The sequence below is a fragment of the Ranitomeya imitator genome, chromosome 6, assembly GCF_032444005.1.
Source record: "Ranitomeya imitator isolate aRanImi1 chromosome 6, aRanImi1.pri, whole genome shotgun sequence".
NCBI lineage: Eukaryota > Metazoa > Chordata > Amphibia > Anura > Dendrobatidae > Ranitomeya > Ranitomeya imitator.
The window spans coordinates 96,202,388-96,226,953 of record NC_091287.1 but is presented as its reverse complement, the minus strand read 5'-3'; the positions used below and the strand labels follow the sequence as shown (position 1 = coordinate 96,226,953).

At 43.4% G+C, this 24,566-nt stretch overlaps 1 protein-coding gene across 1 annotated transcript in view; it reads right to left on the bottom strand.

Annotated features, from left to right (window-relative positions):
* Positions 1-3,806: 3,806 nt before the first annotated feature.
* The window catches only part of BTD (biotinidase), a 62,050-nt gene continuing 41,290 nt past the window's right edge, over positions 3,807-24,566 (bottom strand). The window contains exons 3-4 of the mRNA XM_069729944.1: positions 21,373-21,522; positions 3,807-5,156 (exon numbers count right to left, since the gene is read on the bottom strand). Coding sequence (XP_069586045.1) covers positions 3,981-5,156; positions 21,373-21,522 — 1,326 coding nt within the window. The 3' untranslated portion in view covers positions 3,807-3,980. The remainder of the gene's footprint in view (positions 5,157-21,372; positions 21,523-24,566) is intronic.

Here is a 24,566-nt window from a genome sequence, read left to right as displayed (position 1 = left end):
GTATACTTACCTAGTCCCAGCGATCCTCGCGCTGTCCCTGCCTTCCTCCCCGTCTTCTGTGCTGCAGCTTCTTCCCCTCTTCAGCGGTCACGTGGGACCGCTCATTACAGAAATGAATAGGCGGCTCCACCTCCCATAGGGGTGGAGCCGCCTATTCATTTCTCTAATCAGCTGTGCCGGTGACCGCTGACAGGAAGAGGCTGCAGCACAGAAGACGGGGAGGAAGGCAGGGACAGCGCGAGGATCGCTGGGACTAGGTGAGTATGTTATATTTACCTGTCCACGTTCCAGCCACCGGGCGCCGCTCCATCTTCCCGGCGTCTGCGCTCTGACTGTTCAGGTCAGAGGGCACGATGACGCATATAGTGTGCGCGGCGCCCTCTGCGAGACGCTGGGAGCTGCAATCAAGAGAGGTGAGTATGTGTTTGTTTTTTTTTATTGCAGCAGCAGCGGCCATGGCACAGATTTATGTGCAGCATCTATGGGGCACAATGAACGCTGCAGAGCACTATATGGGGCATCTGTGCAGCATCTATGGGGCACAATGAACACTGCAGAGCCCTATATGGGGCATCTGTGCAGCATCTATGGGGCACAATGAACGCTGCAGAGCACTATATGGGGCATCTGTGCAGCATCTATGGGGCACAATGAACGCTGCAGAGCACTATATGGGGCATCTGTGCAGCATCTATGGGGCAATATGAACGGTGCAGAGCACTATGGGGCATCTGTGCAGCATCTATGGGCAATATGAACGGTGCAGAGCACTGTATGGGGCACAGATATTGGGCGAAAATGAACGGTGCAGAGCATATATGGGGCACAGATATGGGGCAATATGAACGGTGCAGAGCACTATATGGCACAGCTATAGGGAAATAATGATCTATTTTTATTTTTGAAATTCACCGGTAAATGCTGCATTTCCACCCTAGGCTTATACTCGAGTCAATAAGTTTTCCCAGTTTTTTGTGGCAAAATTAGGGGGGTCGGCTTATACTCGAGTATATACGGTAATTAGATCAGATTTGAGGGCATCCATGAAGGAGGATCTGACAGAGGCAATACTTTTTCCGAGGACAAATTTATAGATTTCTTCTTATTAACTGCATAACAGTGTTTATTGCATATTTACTTACAAGAGTTTAGAAAAGTTTATAAAAGTTATTTGCTATATTCTAATTGTATTCTAATAAATATAGTTTTTGCTCTAAGTGGTCTGATTACTTATATGATGATGAGAAACTGAATAAGCACGATGTTAATATTTGACAACAGTAAATTTATTGTTCCGAATTGGCCATTTATGAAGGAGTCAGTCGGAGCTGGAGTCGGAGCCGGAACCTGATAAAATCCAGGAGTCAGAGTCGCAACTGTGGCTTACCGACTCTACAGCCCTGGCTATTAGGTACTAAACGTGCAGGGAGCCCAAACGTTTGCATTGACACATTTTCCTCTCTGTAATTTTTAAAATGTAAAAGATGGAAAAATGTATACATTTTGCTCACCATTATTGGCACCCTATCATTTTTTTACATAGACTTTAAAATATCTTCAGAAATAAATGGAAATGTACCAAAGTTATATCCTCGGGAACTTTTAAATTAGTGGTCCAAAGTAATACAACAATAAACCATTGAAATTGCAACATGTAAGTTGAAAAACAAAGAAGAATAAACAGAATAAACAGCATGTGCAGTAATAAATGCACCCCTAATTAATACTTGGTTACACACCCTTTGGCATTGATGACAGCCTCCTTACATTTATTGTAGCCATCTGTAAGCTTCTTGCACTTCTCAGCTGGTATTTTCTCCCACTTTTCCTTTGCAGTTTTTTCAAGCTTGTGAACGTTTGCAGGGTTCTTTTTCCCCCAATGGCAGATTTAGGCACAACAAAAGATTTCCAATGGGCTTGAGGTCAAAACACTCCATTATTTCTGTTTTCAACCATTCCTGTGTACTTTTGGATGTGCGCTTTGGGTCATTGTCTTGCTGGAGGAGCAATGATCATCAGCTAAAACCAAGTTTTCCCAAACTGGGTATGACATTTCGCTCTAAAATCTCTCTTAATAATTGCCATAAAGCTCCATTTCTGTTTCATCTGTCCACAGAACATTTTCCCAGAAGCACTGTGGTTTGCCAAGGTACTCTTTCACAAAGATAAGTCGTTCCTTTTTATGTCTTTTCTTCACCAACTGTTTCTTCCTTGGCTTTCGCCCATAAAGCTCTGCTTGGTTTAGTGTGTGACTTATGGTACTTGTTGAAACCATGACCCCAGACTGTTCAGGTTGGCCTTCAGGTCTTTGGATATTTGACATGGTGTTTTTTCCAACATTCGCATCAACCTTTGAAGGCATCTCTTGTCAATTTTTTTCTTTCCCCCACATCCAGGGAGTTTAACTGTTATATGCTTGGCAAACTTCTTAACATTGTGCACTGTTGAAACTGGGATACCGAGGTCTTTGGAGATGGCCTTATACCTTTGTAAGTATTGTGTTTGCTAATAATTGCAGTTCTGATGTCCTCAGACAGCTCCTTTGTCTTCACATTTGTGACAAAAGGAACAGAGCCTACCATGTGGCTTTTTAAAACACTGAAGTCATCATTCATTGGCTAATTCATGTCACATGGGCACCAACAATTAATCACAGATGATTCTCATTTGTGATTTACCACAGCAAGCTTTAGGTTTTTCTATTTTTCTCTCCCATTTTTTTTTTCAATTATGGTTTATTATTTGCTTTTTTGTATTTAACACATGTATTCTATACGAAAAAACTTTCACTCGATTCATTTTTTTTCAGGAGATTTTCCACATTATGTATTTACACTTCATGGGTGCCAATAATGACATTAACGATGAGCAGGACTATATATATTTATTTGCATAAAATACAAAGGAAATATGTCCTAACTTTACACCTTTTAGAGATCACTTTCAACTTGCTTAACTTCGCTCTATAAACAGTAATTTTGATCAGGGGTGCTCATTTTTCAATGCCACTGTATAAAACAACAAAGCAAATATGTCATGTTAAAAAAAAAAAAAAAATATATATATATATATATATATATATATATATATATATATATATATATATCAAAAAGACAAACTGTAGTATCAAAAATGCAGCGATAGTAATAACCCCTTAGAGGATGCAAACCGATGTCTCTGCTTGACATATGGCACCATCAACCCTCTTTCCAGATCAATCTGTGGGACTGCACCACCTATTTTCCATGACAGACTAAGGCTGCTTTCACACATCAGTCTTTTGCCGTCAGTCTCAATCCAGCGAATCTTGAAAAAAAATGTTTCTGATAGACTTGTATTAGCGACGGATGGCCTCATGTTTCATATGTCGTTCCCCGAATCTGTTGAAAATTGTTTATCCAGCGGCCGGAGAAAAAGGACACACAAAATGTTGCGGTGTCTGTCAAAAAAAACCAGACAGCGGTGGTCTCTGTCCGTCGTTTGCTAGAATGGAAGCCTATAGCGATGGATTCCATTTTTTAAAATTGAGAATGCTCCGATTTTTTTAGGATCCAATTAGCTGGATCAGCTAGTTGGATCCAGCGAAAAAACGGATCCATTGCATCAGTTTTTCACAATCTGCGACGGATCTGTTTTTTTTTTTTTTTCAACATTTGACGGATTGTGACTGATTGCAAAAAACTGATGTGTGAATGCAGCCTTAGAGGACCACCTGAAGGTATTAACTCCATTTTGCATTCACAGTCAAACCACCCTAGCAAAATGTTCAGCAACAATTCATGGAAGCAAAATTGACAATAAAGACATTTTTGTTTTAAGCTTCACATTTATCATAACGACATTCATTTTGGTTCTGAATGCACTGATCGATCCAACCACTCAGAAGGGGCAGAACTGGCAATACTATTGAAAATGTTTTTATAGAGCAGGTTCATTCTGGAAGTATGTTAATTACCTACAGCATGTTAAACCAGCTGATATTAGCGTAAATGATTGTCTCTTTCGTAGTACCTCCCATACAGTGCAGCGGTCACTAACCCCAGTTCCAGTTCTGTTTTATTGATATACCAGCTCTGGTCCTTCCAGCCCCAGTGGTCGGGTAATTGTAGAGTGACTCCTGACGTCACAATCATAGGAAATACATATTTAGTACCAAACCTGCCCCATAACTGGAAGCTCATGGTGGTGCTTGCATCTGTCACCTCTTCACCACACGTTTCCATATCCAGGCTGTAACATTTCACTAGTGCACAAATCTGAAGGGAATACGTGCCATGCACGGTGTGCAGCCCATCGAATACCCCAAGGGCGTAAAGCTCATTGGTCACATGGTGTTTCCTGTAAATAAGAAAACAGCACAGAGTACCAGAACATACATGTACTCTCCCATCATTGTCTTTAAGGGGGATAAAAGTGAAGTTGTCATACATCATCTTGGCATGAAATAAAGTATCTTGTTGGTGTTCTCTTGATTCCGTACATTGTTCGGTCTTGTCCATCGTGTCACAGATCATATTGAGAAAGTGACTGCTTCCAAGCGAGTTGTTGTACTCAAGTGAAACCTCTCCATTATGTCCTACAGTCTTTTCTTCAGATGGATTCACTGGAACTTTGGCTACAATGAGATGACCACCTTCAGTGTCCATATCATAGTAGTAGGAGGAATGTGAAGGACTGAATATACCACTTCCAGTCATTCCCAGTGTTGTGTGATGGATGTTTGCAGCCAAGATGTTTACACTGAACCTGGTAGCAAAGGCTCTCTGAATCTGAATAGAGGAAAGAAGAGGCAATTGATTCATCCAAGCCGTGGGATACAGGAGATGCTTCACCTGATGCTTTTCAATAAGACTCACAACTGGCTCATAGAACAAGATATCAAAGCAAGTAAGGAGTCCAAACCTGCCAAAGTGTGTATCAAAAGCCCCATACTGGACATCCGGAGGGGGGTCAAAACTGAATTCAAAATATAGATTTTGCTTGAAGTAACTGGCAACTAGTACACCCTTGTCATTAAACACAACATCTGTGTTAAACTGGTATCTTTCATCCAGTGGGCACTGAGGGTCCAGGTGGTCACAAGGGCTCTTCGTTCCAAGATTTGCAACCACAAACATAACACTTTTGGATGCCATACAGCTAAGCCTCTGGAGGACCTGTGGATAATACAGAAGAGCCATTTATGACATTTTTAATGTTACCATTAGCCTTATATACTACATATAAGTTGAGGCGTAAAGAAATTTTACACAATGACAGGAATTGTTCCACAATGCCCCAGTCTTCAATTTCTTACTTAGAGCATTAAATTCAATCTTTTAGTCCTGCTTTTTTTTTTATTTACGCCCAATAGGATATATGAAAATGGAATCTCTTAATGAAACAACCTCTTTTACATGCATTGCAAGGATAACAATGGGTGATTCTGTAAAGAATAAAAGAGGAAAATATGCTTTCAGGCTCTTGTATGGGGAAAATTATAATTGTATGTAATGGCATTGTGCAGCCCCTGGATATTTAAGTCAGCAGTTATCTGCTCTTTAAAAATTCTTAGACATGACTGGCAGTGGCTTATATGTAAAAGAACAAAATGATAGTTAGTGCTAAATCGGACATGTCGGATCCTTATCGCCCCTGAATATTAGCTGTCCCTGGCCCCCATACCATGGGCTGGTTGGTGAATTTTAGTTTGAGGGCAAGCACAAAGCACTGGCCCATGAGATGCAACCTATCCTTACAGCTTGTTCACACGCTGCGTTTTCGTCACAATTTTCTAGGGTAAGATAACACTACACTTTACAGTAACAAGAGAGTTTGAATTTTTTATTTTTCTGAAGTTTCGGGAACATTCAAATTATTTCCTTGCAGATTTAAACCATCAAAATGGAATTCATGTATATGCATCACCATATGAAGAGAATTCACCGCACACTATCCGTAAGGTGATGCCAAAAAGGAAATTTAATTATGTGATCACACACACAATATTCGTAGAGCAGAGAAGAATTTGAGCGACTCTATTCAACCGATCTCCGGTCTTATTCAATACTAGCTATTGAACCCGTTCTACGCCCGGGTGGCTAGCATTTATATTTGTATATGGTCTCCATCCTGGTATGTGCTGCTCCATCCTGCGTCCCCATCCTGTCATGTGCTGCTCCATCCTGCGTCCCCATCCTGTCATGAGCTGCTCCATCCTGCGCCCCATCCTGTCATGTGCTTCTCCATCCTGCGCCCCCATCCTGTCATGTGCTGCACCCATCCTGCGCCCCCATTCTGACGTGCTGCTCCCATCCTGCGCCCCCATTCTGACATGTGCTGCACCCATCCTGCGCCTCCATTCTGACATGTGCTGCACCCATCCTGCGCATCCATTCTGTCATTTGCTGCTCCCATCCTGCCCCCCCATCCTGTCATGTGCTGCTCCCATCCTGCGCCCCCGTTCTGTCATGTGCTGCTTCCATCCTGCAACCCAGTTCTGTCATGTTCTGCTGCCATCCTGCACCCCCGTTCTGTCATGTGCTGCCCTATTGTCATGTCCTGCTCCCATCCTGCGCTTCCGTTCTGTCATGTGCTGCTCCCATCCTGCGCCACCATTCTGTAATTTGCTGCTCCCATCCATATGCCCCATACGCTGCTCCATTATCGTTGATGGCCCCCATAAGATGCTCCATAGTATATGCCTCATATGCTGCTCCATTATGGTTGATGGCCCCATAAGATGCTCCATAGTATATGCCCCGTATGCTGCTGCATTATGGTTGATGGCCCCCATAAGATGCTCCATAGTATATGCCTCGTATGCTGCTCCATTATGGTTGATGGCCCCCATAAGATGCTCCATAGTATATGCCCCGTATGCTGCTGCATTATGGTTGATGGCCCCCATAAGATGCTACATCGTATATGCCCCGTATGCTGCTCCATAAAGGTTTATGGCCCCCATAAGATGCTCCATAGTATATGCCTCGTACACTGCTCCATAAATGTTGATGGCCCCCATAAGATGCTCCATAGTATATGTCCTGTATACTGCTGCGATATTATATATATATATATATATATATATATATATATATATATATATATATATATATATATAAAACATACTCACCTATCGTCGCTGGGCGCCGAGTGCTGGGGGGCCTGAGCAGGCGGGGACACCGGTGCGCTGTGGGGTTTAGGTGCCGGAGTCGCCGCTAGCTCAGGTCCCCGACACTTGCTATAGTCACCTGGCCCTGATCCAGCGCTGCGTGCCGCTCCGTGTTCCGGCTCCTCTGGCTGTGACTGTTCAGTCAGAGGGCGGCGCGCATTAAGCGTGTCATCGCGCCCTCTGAACGTCACAGGCAGAGGACCCGAAAGTTGGAGCGACGCGCAGCGCTGGAACGGGACTGGTGAATATAGCTTATACTCACCCTCCTGCCACGTCCCTGCTTCTCCGTTGGAGATCGCGGTGTGCGTTCAGTGCTTACGCATACTGCCATCTCCTGGGCTGTGTCACTCTGTGGGGTCCAGACTGCGCCGGCGCTTGCGCAGTCTATAAAGGCTTCGGACAGAGTGACGCTCCCAGCCTTATATTATAGATGCCGCCTTATGCTGAGAAATGCTTGAGTGGTCCTGTGAAGTGGACATTCTGGGCAGCGCTCCAGCTCTTTGCCCCCTTAAACAGTGTGCTTAGGCGGCGTCTGCTCTCTGCAGCTGGCATTTTTCTCTTCTCTGCTCTACGAATACTGTGTGTTACCGCATAGATAAATTTTCTTTTTGGCATCACCATACGGATAGAGTATGCGATGAATTCTCTTCATTTGGACTCAGGGTCTCAAGGGCCCATTCCACCAACACCTAGCATTTGGACAGAGTGCAGGCCAATTTATTGTATCTATGCATCACCATAAATCGACTACATCTTGTTGCTCTGCTCCAAAAGGCATACACAGCTGAAAGGGTCCGACAGAGCAAATTGTGACTACATCTACATCATTATAGTCAATGGCCCTACCCAAATACCATTTTGCAGGGCATAGGCCATAAGCTCCAAAAGAGCCAATGAACGTATGGTAAAATGCAATGCGAACATAGCCTTAGCTTACACAGTGATATTAAAACAGCCCTGCACTGTCTACCATCTCTGTCCCTAGTTGTATAGACTAGACAGCTGCCAGAACCAAGCTGCAGCAGTCAGGAGCATCAGAAAATGGGGCATTAACCCTTTTTTGTCGCTGCAGTTGTAGTGCACACAAGGGTAAAGGAGGAAGATGAGGTTACAGGAGTGAAAAAGCAGGGGTGCCTAGCAGTATACTGAGGTGGGTACCTGAGGCTGCATTTAATTACTCAGAACAATGCATACTGAAAATGACTTCCATTTCTGCATGACTCAGGATATGTGTCCCTACCTGCTAACTAAGTTACACCCCTGCCTCTCCAAACATCTAAGAAGAAGAGATACCCAATTATAATCCTACCCGACTGCATGCAGCTATTCAATCTTCTGTGTAGGTCCTTCCACGTGCTGTAGGTCAGACTGCAGCAGCCTCCTCAAAGGTGCTGCACTGTCTGCAGTATTCTCCCTCACCAATCAGAGAGCAGGAAGCAGTCTCTAATTACTGCTTCTCCATCAATCAGCTTTGCTATTCCTTAATCTGATGCTGGTGAAGTCTGGAACGTCTCCCAGCAAGATCACAAAATTCCTCTCCAGCAGGTAGAAGTGCAGTGAGACGCATGTCTTCTGAAGATTGGCAGTATATGGCATGCTAAGATGCAACTCAATGGCAAATCATTTACAGTTAAGCCCCTTCACACATTCTGGTGATTCCTGTACTGGAAAAAACTGTACTGGTGAAATCTGTGGTCCGTTTGCCATTCGTGTGTACGTATGTGATAGCTGTGTATCTGTTTGCTGTCCATAAGTCACTTCCATGTGCCCGTGTAGCACGTACCAGTGCCTGGAAAAAGCTGTACAGTTAGCTGTTCCCAGGTCGTGGGTGCTGAAGGCAGCTCATCATTGTTGCCTGGTTTCGCCAAGATCAGCGTGACCAGGAGACAAATGATGGGAATCGTATTCCACACCCTCTGTGTACATAGTTTATAAAATAAAATATTTTAAAAAAAAATGTTGGCTCCCGCGTAATTTTTTGAACCAGCAGAGGGAAAGCAGACTGCTGGGGGCTGATGTTAATATTCTGGGAAACGAGCCAATAGCCATAAATGTTCCCAGGCTATTAATATCAGCTCACAGCTGTTTGTTAAGCCTTTACTGGTTATTTTAGGGGAGACACCTCCCAAAAATTGATTGACGTAGGGTTCCCCTATGATCAAAAACCAGCAAAAGCTAAACAGACAGCTGTGGACTGATATATAGCCTGGGAAGGTGTCATGGATATTGGTCACCTCCCAGACAAAAAACATCATCTCTCAGCTGCCACAGACATGGTGCATCCATAAGATGCATCAATTTTGGAACTTCGCTTTGCACTTGCCCTGTGTCGGTGGCAAGTGAGGTAATAGGGCTGGGGTTGATGTCAGCCTTGTAAGATCAGCTAACATCAAGCCCAAGGGTTAGAGGGAGGGGTCTAAGGCCCCCACTGCTAACCAACCCCATAGTAAGTTTTAAAATAAAGGATTTTATTCTTGCTGTATGTTTATTTGAAAAACTCCCCAGCCCTCTTTTTCCCCCCATTTATTACAGAAAAAAAAAACAACAAACACACCATGTTCCTCTCCTCTCCAACGATAACCCATTTATTATTAAATGGTGTAAATTCCTCTTAGCAGTACATGGGTTAATCTGCTCTGGTGGAAGCTTTACTCAGCTGTGTTTCTCAGCTGTGCACTATTAGCCACTTCCATCTCCTATATATTCTGGGCCCTGATTAGCACTCATTATCAGCGCAAGCTTATGCTGCATGGCTGGAGGTTGTTGGTGGTTATTGGAGAAGGTGGTTGGTGGATTTATGTGATTGTTGCTAGATTTTGAGTGTGATATAATTCCTTTTCTTCTCCTAAAGTAAACCAAAGTGAGTTAACCCCTTCCTCCACACCCCCACTGCATTACTCTGTTGTATGTGTGAGTATATTTGTATGTTTGGTATTTTTTGTTACCCCTGTTCGCATTACCTTGTTAGTCTGGTTAGTGTTTTATGGTACACGACTACTCCCCTCTTTCCTGGCTGGGGAGGGGGGGGTACAGACTGAGGGCAGATTCATAAGCTAAGGCAAGGTACGTGGCCCTGGCGTCTTCACGATCAGAAGTAATCCAGGGAACAGGGCGAGCTAGGTCGCCCCTAGCGTTAGGGAAGGAGTACCTGGTCCCAGGACAACTGACAACAGAGTTATGACAATAACACATGCAATCCACATAGACAAACAAATTAAACCATAGATGTCCAAAAGCTGTGTAATAATGAGAAATGGCACAGGGAAAAAATATTGAACACAATTACTGAAATGTAATTTTTGCTTCGTACAAGTGCCTTTGTTGATGACAGGTTCAAGATAAGCATCCTATAAGTTGGGAAACCTGTCACAGGCATTGCTCAGGTGTAATTTTGGCCCATTATTCCACACAAACACTCTTCAAATCCTGAAGGTCCCATAGGTTCCTATGAATTTTGAGCTTCAGCTCATTCCATAAATTTTCTATAGGATTCTGGTCAGGTTATTGACTAAGCTATGCTAGCAATGTACAAAACACGGCACTCTGCTGGTTGGTGAGAGATGGTGCTCAAGTAGGGTCTCCAACCCGTCAATCAATGTATACAATAAACTTGGCACTCAAAACGGTAGTAAGGTGAAGTTAATTGACTTTATTGCACGTCCCAGATACAGTTTCAACAGTTAAACGTTTTCGGTCCCACCGGACCTTCTTCAGAACAATTTCCAATTTATCTGGTTAAGCTGGTTACAACATGTGGAAGGAAAAATCACCTTCTAACGCGAAACTGTGGAGTAATGCAATAAATGGGAAAACGAAGGGGCTCTAGGCGAACTAAGTCGCTCTCCCTCTCTGGCGATCCTGTGCCACGCAGATCTGAGCTCCTCACCCTGATTATGGGCCACAGACTCCATTAGCGACTTAGTTCGCCTAGAGCCCCTTCGTTTTCCCATTTATTGCATTACTCCACAGTTTCGCGTTAGAAGGTGATTTTTCCTTCCACATGTTGTAACCAGCTTAACCAGACAAATTGGAAATTGTTCTGAAGAAGGTCCGGTGGGACCGAAAACGTTTAACTGTTGAAACTGTATCTGGGACGTGCAATAAAGTCAATTAACTTCACCTTACTACCGTTTTGAGTGCCAAGTTTATTGTATACATTAAGCTATTCTAGCAGCATTATGTTTGCTATCTGAAACCAATCGAGAGAGATTCCTTGGCTGTGGTTTTGGGATCATTGTCAGGCTGAAATGTCCACACCTTTTTTATCATTATCACCCTGGCATTTTTACCTAAAAATGTCTCTGTACATTTGTCCATTCATTCTTCCTTCAATTACATGAAGTTTGCCAGTGCCGTATGCTGAAAGACATCCCCACACTATGATGTTCCCTCTTCCAAACTTAACCGCTGGTATGGTGTTTTAACATGGTGTCTAATATGGAATCCAAAGAGTTCCATTTTGGTCTCATCTGACCAGACTATATTCTCCCAGTATTTTAAAGGCTTCTCTAAGTGTCGTTGAGCAAACTTTAAATGGGCTTGGAAATGCTTTTTGTTCAGCAATGGACTCCTGCGTGGTGAGCATGCATACAGGCCATGGAAGTTGAGTGCATTACTTAAAGTTTTCTTTGAAACAATTTAACCTGCTGAGTCCAGGTCTTTCTGTAGCTTTCCACAGGTGTTCCTTAGCTCTTGGACAACTCTTCTGATAATTCTTTCTACTTTTCATTCCAAAATCTTGTGAGGGGCACCTAGTTATGGCTGGTTTATTGTGAAATGTTTTTTCCACTTCTGGATTAAGGCCCCAACGGTGCTCACTGGAACCTTCAGTAGTTTAGAAATTCTTCTGGTCAGTGTCATAAGTATGTTTTGAAACAATAACCCTGCAGACGTATTGAAGAAGCTCACCGATTTTACCGACAAGATGTTTCTTGTGACACCTTGGTAATGAGATACCTTTCTATAGACCATCAGTTGAACCAACTGATATTTTTCACTAAGTGGCAAGATTGCTTTCGATTTACTGATAACTTTCAGCTAGGTGTTCAATACTTTTCCCGTGTCACTTCTCATTATTACACATGTCCAACTGTCCATAAATTAGGTTATCTGTGGATTGATTTCTTTGGGTGTGTAAATTGGATGGGTTGATACTGACATCTGGTGAGAATTTCATGTCAATAGGACCTTTAGAAATAGATTTAATTTGAAAATTGTTGACGTGATAAATACTTATTTCATCTGCTGGATATACCAGGGATGGGCAACATGTATGCCAGGATGAGCCCAGAATGGAACACATTTAAACCAGGATTGGAGGCATGTACAATAGGAAGGAGCCCAGGGTGGGAGGCATATATACCTGCAAGATCCCAAGGAAAGGGGACAATACAACATAATGGAGGGAGCAAACACATACAGTTAGGTCCATATATATTTGGACAGAGAACATTTTTCTAAATTTGGTTATAGACATTAGCACAATTAATTTTAAACCAAACAATTCAGATGCAGTTGAAGTTCAGACTTTCAGCTTTCATTTGAGGGTATCCACATTAAAATTGGATGAAGGGTTTAGGAGTTTCAGCTCCTTAACATGTGCCACCCTGTTTTTAAAGGGACCAAAAGTAATTGGACAATTGACTCCAAGGCTATTTCATGGACAGGTGTGGGCAATCCCTTCGTTACGTCATTCTCAATTAAGCAGAAAAAAGGCCTGGAGGTGATTTAAGGTGTGGTGCTTGCACTTGGAAGGTTTTGCTGTGAAGTAAACATGTGGTCAAAGGAGCTCTCCATGAAGGTGAAACAAGCCATCCTTGAGCTGCGAAAACAGAAAAAACCCATCCGAGAAATTGCTACAATATTAGGAGTGGCAAAACCTACGCTTTGGTACATCCTGAGAAAGAAAGCACTGGTGAACTCATCAATGCAAAAAAGACCTGGGCGCCCATGGAAGACAACAGTGGTGGATGATCGCAGAATAATCTCCATGGTGAAGAGAAACCCCTTCACAACAGCCAACCAAGTGAACAACACTCCAGGAGGTAGGCGTATCAATATCCAAATCTACCATAAAGAGAAGACTGCATGAAAGTATTTTACGACGGATCCAGTGCACGACGGATGAAACGGATGGCCATCCGTCGCTAATACAAGTCTATGGGACTCCACACAGGTGGAGCTCTGCAGATCATTTTGCTATGCATGCTTGCAAAACCAAACACACACCCAACCCTCTGCTGCAGGGGCTTTGTACAAGCAATCTGTGGCCATAGGCCACATGGGAAATCTGGCCGAGGAGGAAACGGACTGCCCCACTACCATCCTGTAGTCAGTTTAAAAAAAATAAGCCCAAGCAGGTTTTCTTAAATCTGCCTTGGACAAAATAAAGCTATACTTACTTTTATTTTGCATTGCAATCACAGCTCTGACTGCAATGCACTCTCGTGGCCTCAATGTGCTTCCGTGCACATCCTGGCGGACACAGAGCGACCCTCACATAGGGCATCAGTCACTGACTCACAGTTATCATCAATAGAATTTAGAAGTTACAGGCCGCTATGGAACTTCTGCAAGCCTCTTTTCGTAATGACCAAAGGTGCTGGTATAGTTTTAGGGCTTGTGCACACATTGCAGATTTGGTGCTTTTTGCCATGTGGCGCGCCCCCAAGGGCTAGGGGTACTCAGAACCGGGTCCTTCGGTTCACAGGGGGATGTCACGGTGGCTGACCCGGTCCGTGGCCCTCGGGACGTCCGTGTAAAAGGGGACGGTCTTTAAAGGGAATGTTCATGATGCCACCTGTGGTATTCGGTCAGGGTGACAGACGCCGCTTTAAGGGGTCCGCTGGGGTGATGTTATGGTAGCTAGATGGTATACCTTTCCACAGGTGAAGTATATCCCCAGGGCTTCCCAGTGTGTAGATGGTGGATGGTGAATGGTGTGAGGCGCAGTGAAGAAAGAGGACACAAGGTTGCAGTCTCTTTACCTTTTTACTGAAGGTTTCAGCATCCACAGTCCAGAGCACAGACCACAGGGCAGGCAGAGTCCAGCCGGTTTGGAGGCAAATCCAGAGTCCCCTTATCCAGTTGGAAATCAGTAGCCTTCCTCTAGCGCCGTGTGTTGTAGTACCTTACTGCTAAGCTTCTCATAAGGTCCTCACAACTGTTAAAGATGTTACAGATGTAATGTCTCTCTCTCTGTTCCCCAGATGGATAGCACAAACCCGTATGACCGGTGGCTTGAGACTTTTAACAGGGACTCTATCATGATCCAGTCTCTCGTGGGTGCCACCTTGCCTCCTGGGAAAAGGGCGGGCAGGTAACGTGAAATTAGCTGTCCTGCCGGTCTCTTGAGCAAGGCATAAAGGACTGTTGCTCCCTCGGTGTTCCGGCTACCAGGATCTTGCACCTCAGAAGGAGGCAGCCTGTGCAGGGCAGATCTCCTCTGATACCCACTCTTTTGCTACGAATTCTTCACCCTCTCTACAATACAGTTCTCCTTCTGTGTCTTTCTGGAAGGCTGCCGCACTCAGGGCAGGCACAGCTCAGTGTCCTTCGGTCTCGGCCTCTGACAGGATCCCACCCCTGTCAGGGACCAACTACCTGAGCAAAGCTCAGCCAGCAACAGTCTAACTTCCTATCCAGGCAACCAGTTTTACCTAAGTGTCAAAAGTGCCCTAATAAGTAGGAGCATAGCTCCCCCTGGTGGCCTGGAGTGCGAAATGCGTTGTATGTTTGTGATACCTGGATTCAGTTGTCTTTTATTGCCTCCAAACGTAACATCACTCCCCCTAGAGGAGAACGATATTACTGCAACGCCCAGGACCCTGGGGCGCTGCACATGCATGTTTGCTAACAAAACCTGGAACAATCCTGATGCCAGGAAAAGTGAATGAGAAACCTGGAGTGTCATGCTCATGTTGCTCATTTGTGACTTACAGATTTGGTGCAGAAACAAACTTACAGCATGTCAATTCTCTGTGCGTTTTTGCCCTCTGTTTTCCACCATTGACTTCACCCAAAAACACGTCGTTTTGCAGCTGCCTTTTTCCTGCCAAGAGATGCAGAAATTTCTGCATCCATCTAATCAATGTGTGCACATAGCCTTATACTTTGCGGATTCAATCCTAAGTAATTCAGGATTATATTTGTTTTATCTTTAGTATTCATTTTAGATTTTATTACTTAACCACAAAACATCAGGAAAGCACATATTTCATAAGGAATAGCAAAACTTTTTGAAGACAAAAAAAAAAAAAAAAAGTGGGCAGATTAATAATTTGAAGAATCCATATCACACTGTAATATGCCATTCTGGAATTGTAGCGCCAGTGAGTTTTTCTTTTTCATGTGATTTAGTAAAGGGAATCGGTCACCTACTTTTTCGTATGTAAGCTGCGGCCACCACCATTAGGGGCTTATCTACAGCATTCTGTAATACTGTAGATAAGCTCCCCCCTGATGTAACCTCAAAGATAAGAAAAACAAGTTAGATTATACTAACCTGGGGGGGGGCGGGGCGGTCTGGTCCGATGGGCGTTGGGGTCCGGAGCTTCCAATCTTCAAGCGATGACGTCCTCTTCCTTGATTCCTGTCACGGCTCCGGCGCACTTTATCTGACCTGTTGAGGGCAGGGCAAAGTACTGCAGTGCGCAGGCGCTAGGCCTCTCTGAGCTTTCCCTGCACCTGCACACTGCAGTACTTTGCTCTGCCCTCAACAGGGCAGACAAAGTATGCCTGCGCAGGAGCTGCCACAGGTAGCAAGGTAGAGGACGTCATTGCATGAAGATGGGAGGCGCCGGACCCGGACCACAACGCCCATCGGACCGGGCCGCCCCTGGGTGAGTAGAATATAAAACTTGTTTTTCTTATCTTTCAGGTTACATCGGGGGGGGCTTATCTACAGTATTACAGAATGCTGTAGATAAGCCCCTAAAGGCGGTGGCTGCAGCTTATATATGGAAAAGTAGGTGACAGATTCCCTTTAAAAGTTTGAGGGAATTTCTAGGTAAATACACCATAAAAGTCTGCAATTCTATTCTAATTATTAAAATTATGTAATAGAATATAACACTACACAGTTTTAGGCTGCCGTCACACTAGCAGTATTTGGTCAGTATTTTACATCAGTATTTGTAAGCCAAAACCAGGAGTGGGTGATAAATGCAGAAGTGGTGCATATGTTTCTGTTATATGTTGCCTCTAATTGTTCCACTCCTGGTTTTGGCTTACAAATACTGATGTAAAATACTGACCAAATACTGCTAGTGTGACGGCAGCTTTAAGATTACTATTAGGTGCCATGTAATGCTATAGGAATAAAGTAAAAGATAAATTTTCATACTTAGGGGAAGCAGGGCAGAGCATCTTGATGGATGCAACAGTTTGTCATTGACATGTTACTTTCTTTTATCTTCATTGAGACAAACAAAACCAAGAACACAAGCGCAGCATCCAATTCAACATACTGTGCCTCTAAAGTGTTCCTTCTCTTTGATGTTCGTAATGATATTATACAAGCCATGTTCTCGCTGAATCAAAGCTTCAGGGTTGTGTTTATAGACTGTACAATTTCAGCCTTTTATCTTCAATGTTACCTAACCTAACAGAGGATATCGGACAACTCTCTATCAGTTATGTGAACAAGATCTTGACTGCTTAATGAATGACACCAGGTAGATCGGAGAACGTTGTTTATTCAACTTTATTTAATCTGATACGGTTACTAAATGAGAGGAATTTAAAGTAGTGCTACCAAGATGTACCCTTATGGAATAAGACTTGAAATAGCCTAATCCGTGGGTCTGGACTTATCCTAGCCCTGGAATAATATAGAAAAAGTCAGCTTACCAGCACATTGTACTAAAGCCGAAATGGATCACAAAACGACAATACCACCACATATTGAGAGATAACATAATAATACTCCATTATAAATCATTTACCCTCATGTGGATACTTAATCCTACCGGACACATCCATTACACAGCAAAACAAATTCCACCAGGGAATAATGATGTACTCGTCCAAAATTATTTAATATACATCAATCTTTATTAGAAATTTTAAAAGAACAATACAGAACTAAAATAAATAAATATGCACGCGCTTAAACTAATACTTTAAGTACCCTTTGGATTTATAACAGCATTGAATCTTTCTGGATAGAAGTCTATCGGAAACGCACATATACAGTTAGCAAGCTTTGCCCTCTCTTCCTTACAAAAGTATTCCAAATGTGTCAAATTGCAAGTGGCATCTCCTGGTTACAGTGACTTTCAGGTAACCTCACAGATTTTCAATTGGATTTATTTTTCTGCCTGGGTCATTCCAAAACTTTGATCTTCATTGTTTTGCTGAATTGGAGCTTTTCTTAGAGTCGTTGCTGTGCTGAAAGATGAAATTCATCTTCAATTTTTTAGCAGAGGCCTGAAGGTTTTGTAGCAAAATTCCTGATGTGAATTATGAATAGTTTCCACTCATCTAGACTAAAGCCCCAGTTCCAGCTACAAAAACCAGCCCCAAAACAATGGTGCCTCCGCCATGCTTCACTGTGGGTATAATGTTCCTTGTTGATGGACAGTGTTGACTTTGCGTCAAACATTCCTTTTGGATTTATGGCCAAAAAGTTCAATCTTGGTCTCTTTAGATCTTCACATGTTTGACCATATGAAAACTTAGATTGTGAGCCCCAATGGGGACAGAGATGATAATGTGTGCAAAATGTAAAGCGCTGCGGAATATGTTAGCGATATATAAAAATAAAGATTATTATTATAAAATTAATGGAGGGTTTTTTCGAAGCTTGGCTTGCATGTTTTTCTTTGTAAGAAAACACTTCTGCCTTGCGATCCTACCTCGCAGGCCAGATATATGAAGAATACAGTAAATTGTTGTCACATGCAGTACTTGCCACAAATTCCCGCAGCTCTTTTAATGTCGCTTGAGGCCTTTTGGCAGCCTTCTAGATCAATTTTCTTCTTGTCTTTTCATCAATTTTCCACAGAAGTTCAGTTTCACATAATGTCACTGTTGTGCCAAATTTAAGCCACTTCTTGATGACTGTCTTCACAGTGTTACATAGTATATCTAATGCCTTAGGCTACTTTCACACATCCGTCTTTCGCCGTCAGGCTCAATCTGGCAAATTTTGAAAAAACTGGATCCGGCAAAAGATGCCGCCAGATTCGTTTTTTTCCCCTATAGAGTTGTATTAGCACCGGATGACCTTACGTTTTGTCCGGTTTTCGCCGGAACCGGCAAAAGTGTAGTTTCCGGAAAAAATGTACACAGTAACGTTTGTCTCCGATGAAAAAGCTGGATGCGCCGATCCGGAACTTCCTGCTTTGTGCTACAATGGAAGCCTATGAGAGCAGGAAGGTGCCGGATCCGAAAAATGACAGATTCCGGTGCCAAATTCCGTTTTTGTTTTTTTGTTTTTAAACTGAGCATACTCCATTTTTTTTTTTTAATCCATTTATCTAGATATGCTAGTTGGATCCGTTGAGAAAACGGATCCGTCGCATCAGCTTTTCCACAATCCGTTATTTTTTTTCAGCATTCGATGGATTGTGCTCGACGGCAAAAACCTGATGTGTTAAAGTAGCCTTAAGGTACCGTTACACTAAACGACTTACCAACGATCACGACCAGCGATACGACCTGGCCGTGATCGTTGGTAAGTCGTTGTGTGGTCGCTGGGGAGCTGTCACACAGACAGCTCTCTCCAGCGACCAACGATCAGGGGAACGACTTCGGCATCATTGAAACTGTCTTCAACGATGCCGAAGTCCCCCTGCAGCACCCGGGTAACCAGGGTAAACATCGGGTTACTAAGTGCAGGGCTGCGCTTAGTAACCCGATATTTACCCTGGTTACCATTGCAAAAGTAAAAAAAAAACAAAAAAAAAAAAAACAGTACATACTCACATTCCGATGTCTGTCACATCCCCCGCCGTCAGCTTCCCACACTGACTGTCAGCGCCGACCGGAAAGCAGAGCACAGCGGTGATGCTTTACGGCCGGCGCTGACACAGTCAGTGTGGGAAGCTGACGGCGGGGGATGTGACAGACATCGGAATGTGAGTATGTACTGTTTTTTTTTTTTACTTTTGCAATGGTAACCAGGGTAAATGTCGGGTTACTAAGGCTACGTTCACATTGGCGTTCTGCCAATGTGCGTCGCTGTTGCGCCGGCGACGCAGCGGCGACGCGCCCCTATGTTTAACATAGGGGACGCGTGCGTCGTTTTGGTGGCGTTTTTCGCCACGTGCGTCGTTTCCGACGCTAGCGTCGGACGCAAGGAAACGCTACATGTAGCATTTTCTGTGCGTCCGATTTTCGTCGGAAAACGACGCACGCGTCGCAAAACGCGTGCGTTTTTGCGCGCGTTTTAGCGTGCGTCGCGCGTTGCGTCGCCGACGCACGGCGGTGCAACGCTAATGTGAACGTAGCCTAAGCGCGGCCCTGCGCTTAGTAACCCGATATTTACCCTGGTTACAGGTGAACACAATCGCTGGATCGGCGTCACACACGCCAATCCAGCGATGACAGCGGGTGATCAGTGACCAAAAAAAAGTCCTGATCATTCCCCAACGACCAAGGATCTCCCAGCAGGGGCCTGATCGTTGGTCGCAGTCACACAGCGAGATCGTTAGCGGGATCGTTGCTACGTCACCAAAAGCGTGACGTTGCAATGATATCGTTAACGATATCGTTATGTGTGACGGTACCTTTAGACTTTTTTTTTTAATATACCCTTCTCTTAACTGATCACTTTCAACAATGAGATATCTTTGCTGTGTTGAAAGCCATTTAAAGGGACAATGGCTTCTCCTGGAAAAATGCAACTAAGATAAGATCAGCAAAATCGTATTAAGGTACCTTCACACATAACGATATAGTTAACGATATCGTTGCTTTTTGTGACGTAGCAACGATATCGTTAAGGAAATCGTTATGTGTGACAGCGACCAACGATCAGGCCCCTGCTGGGAGGTCGCTGAACAAAGTCCAGAACTTTATTTCGTCGCTGGATCTCCCGTGGACATCGCTGGATCGGCGTGTGTGACACCGATCCAGCGATGTCTTCACTGGTAACCAGGGTAAACATCGGGTAACTAAGCGCAGGGCCGCTCTTAGTAACCCGATGTTTACCCTGGTTACCAGCGTAAAAGTAAAAAAAAAAAAAAAACACTACATACTTACCTACCGCTGTCTGTCCCCGGCGCTGTGCTCTGCACTCCTCCTGTACTGGCTGTGAGCGTCGGTCAGCCGGAAAGCAGAGCGGTGACGTCACCGCTCTGCTTTCCGGCCGCTGTGCTCACAGTCAGTACAGGAGGAGTGCAGAGAAGCACAGCGCCGGGGACAGACAGCGGTAGGTAAGTATGTAGTGTTTGTTTTTTTTTACTTTTACGCTGGTAACCAGGGTAAACATCGGGTTACTAAGCGTGGCCCTGCGCTTAGTAACCCGATGTTTACCCTGGTTACCCGGGGACTTCGGGATCGTTGGTCGCTGGAGAGCTGTCTGTGTGACAGCTCTCCAGCGACCAAACAGCGATCCGGATCGTTGTCGGTATCGCTGCAGCGTCGCTTAATGTGAAGGGGCCTTTAGAATAGCTAAACTTCTTACCAAGTTAATCAGAATCACTGCAAAGGATGACAGCTGTGTACCAACTATTGTTTAAAATGGGTTAACATGTGGTTTGCTCATTCTTAATACAACCACATTGTCAATTATAAGAGGATGTCCACATTATTTTATAGTTTGTTTGGTTTTTTTATTTTCCCCCTCAAAAGGATCATTTTTTTTTTCTTTACAACTAATTTATACAGACTATTGGTGACCTTAAAAGGTGGAAAAAGTTCAGAGGTTATTGTTCTCAGTGGGGTTTATGTTTTTTTTAACACTTATTCTATATTTTTACAGTCTAGCCAGCATGTCCAATATTTTTCCCTACATTCCACACACACACACTAAATAGTTCAGCTAATGTGTACAGGCACACCTAGCAATTTACCAGGAGTAAAGGACTAATTTTTACTGGGAAAAAGTGTATAACTGCAGGCTCAGACCTCTTTAGGAATACCTGAAAATATCTTGAATAATATGTATGGTACATGTGACAGGTAACACAGAAAATGAGAAGATCAGTACAGATCTATCATGCAAAACTTGAAGATCATTTAATTAGCAATATAAGCTACCAATAGGCTCTAACCTCAGTATCCAGAAACCTGTCCGGCTCATGACATGGGTTCCATGGTCGCAAGTTTGGAGGAGGAAGGTAATCCAAGAACGGATAGATGGATGATCTGCTGTAGTTAAAGCCATGGATTCCATCTTCAGGAAAGACAATAATTTCAACACCCTGGTATGAAAAAAAAATTGTCATTAAATACATTCTATTCAACACTGCTAACTAAATATGTTGGAGCAGAGGGAGTGGCGTAGTATGCATGTGGAGAGGACATGTCTTCGGAGAGCTCCCGCTGCACTCATCCTGTGGTGCAATTTAGGGAAGAAAAAACCTCTACCCAGTGGCTGACAGTTCCTGGAGGTACTTTTTCAGGTCTGCGGTGGTGAAGATGACATGAAGCAGAAAGAGAGGACAGAATGGCACCCAACATCCAAGATGGCACCTGCGTGTTCTGTGGCCGGAGGCAAAGAGATGTAGGAGGAGAGGTGGTGGCCAGACTGGAGCAATACGCTCATAGAGCATTCACGCACAGCCCACAGAAACTGAGGTCAGTGAATGGCAAACGGGTACTCCATAATGTCCCCCAAAGAAATCTAGATTTGCTCCATTAGTTCACGAGGAGAGGGAGGAAGACCCCCATGACAGCATCAAACTCCCAGGTGCACAATAATGCAGACCTGAAGCACGCAGATAGCACTATTGGTGTAAAATCCTTAGGGGAATTTCCATATTTAATAGATGTTTTGACCAAATATTTTATTTTATTTCTGGTATTTTGTATTGTGAAGCATGCACTGAATGGTTGTGAGCTGCTTTTGGCCCCATCACTTACTGGAAAAAGTAGGCTCATACTGTTTGGAGGGGAGGGGGGAAATAACTTAATTATCGTAAAAACATGTCATATTAAAAAAAAAAAAAAAGGTACAAAAGGCACACCAAAATGAATTGCCTATAGCAACAATAAGCAATCAACCTTACCTACTATGTCTTAGAATACATAGTATCCCAGTAGGGAAAAGCAGCATGAAAAGACGCAGTGGTCTATTACAATTTATCAAACAGTAGCCTACCTTATACAAAATCTAACAGTGGTCTGGCCACTAATATATTATTAAGCAACTGTGGTGATAATTGACAAGATTAAATAAAAAAGAACTCACCCGATTTGGTGCATCCAGGGGGAAGTTCACCAAGGGAGCAGAAATCCTGTCCAAACTGGAAGTGGGAAACTGGAAAGCCCTGTTCATACTGGCCTAACCCTAACTCCCCATTGCTCCCACCCTAACAAGGCAGTCCACATTTAGCCCTTTGTATTAGATATACCCTATAATGTCCCTGTGTGTTTCCTGACACGTTTCTTCCAGACAAGATTTTTCATGGGAAAATTGGCACATGCTCTAAAAAGCTGACACTGTCTATATCTTTATGTCCCGGTGTTGGACCTGACAACATACTGGTATAGTAAATGAGTGTGATTTAGTAGAACTACTAGAGCAGCGCAGGCTTAGGTCCAAGCCTGGATGCTTCCTGACCAAGTCTTGTCCATAAAATCTGGTGGGCATGCAAGAAATGTTTGGGAATGGGAGAATATGTACACCCATCTAGAATAACCCCTTTTTGAAGGAACTGCGACATTTGGAAGGTTTTGGGAAATGGATGAAAGGAGGAGATTGAGATATATAAATTTTATAAGGAGGGTTATTTTAGCACGTTTTGAACATTTAAAATATTCTTTTAATTTGTGCAACTCAGACTCCTGAGGTCTAATTAAGTGCGGTAATTGTAGATACTTGAAGTCAATTTTTTTTTTGTCAAGCTCTTTGAATGGGGTGTTGAAAAATACTACAGGTCTTATATCCTTCATGCATACCTCCTTATTACTAAAAATCCTGGGAAACCCTATGGCTGTAGTTAAACCCAGATGGGAGTGGGATTTGGGACAAATTACTTCAGAAGAATGGGATGATATTTCAGAATCACCAGGGAAAGCATTGATAAATATGGCCCAAAGAAAATCCCAAATATTTCTCATACACAGTATATAGACCTATACAGGGTTGGCCTCAGGAAAGATGATTGTTGCCCACGTTGTAGGGAAGATGGTGCAGACTTGGTCCATATGTTCTGGTCCTACTCTTACCTGGTTGGGCTGTGGGAGGAGGTGGGTAGATTGAATCTCGAGGTCTTTAAAATTCAAATATCTCTCAGCCCTAAAGTGTGTTGGGATATGTGGGAAAAACTGGAAATTTAGCCCCACTACAACTGGCCATAGTCAAAATACTTCATGAAACCAAAAAGACCATAGCTGAACACTGGTTGGCAAAAATTGCCCAGTGAGTGGAAGAGGTTGTGAGCAGTTTAAATACCACCATTCTGATGGAAAAAAAATAAAAAGCTATACATCACGGGGGGCATTATGAAATTAGGTAAACCGTGAGGGGAATGGATTAAATGTGGTGGTGTGGAACGTAGTGGAAAGAGATGCAATATTTAACTTCTCTAAAAAGAGACTTAATGTTTCAGATATGAAACACCTTACTGTATGGTTCTCATGTTTAAATTGTAGTCTAGATATTATACCCGGTATAATATTAAAATGTGAGTTCAGATAAGTGAAGGTCGGGAGGGGAAGATTGGGCATGGTATTCTAGTCAAAGGATTGACACTAAATTGAACTCCATTTCTTGGGATTGTATAATATGTATTTTTAATCAACCACTTGGTAAGTTAAAGAAAAAAACAAAAAAGGGGGGGCAGAACAAAGGGTCACGGGAAATCAATTAACATTTATTGCACAACATGGGATCCTCAGCTATACAGGCTCCATATAGCACAATGGAGAGGTGGTTACACTTGTATATGACTGCAAGTATGTGTGTGTCATGCCAACGACCACTTAATTGTATGGAGACTAGGATGGCTGATAGGCAAAAGGGATCCTAGTCATGAAACATGCAAATATCAGGAATTAATTATATATTGTGTGAATAGGTTGTTGAGGATTAGAAAAACATGGCAGCCTTCTTTTAGAAAACGCATGTAGAAAAGCCACGGAGACACCATCACGTGTTTCTCAACGTAAGCGTTGAGAAACACGTGATGGTGTCTCTGCGGCTTTTCTACATGCATTTGCATAGTTCCCATAAGGGATGGGGGCAGTGCTCTGGATCACTGCATTGAGAAACACGTGATGGTGTCTCAGCGGTGTTGGATGT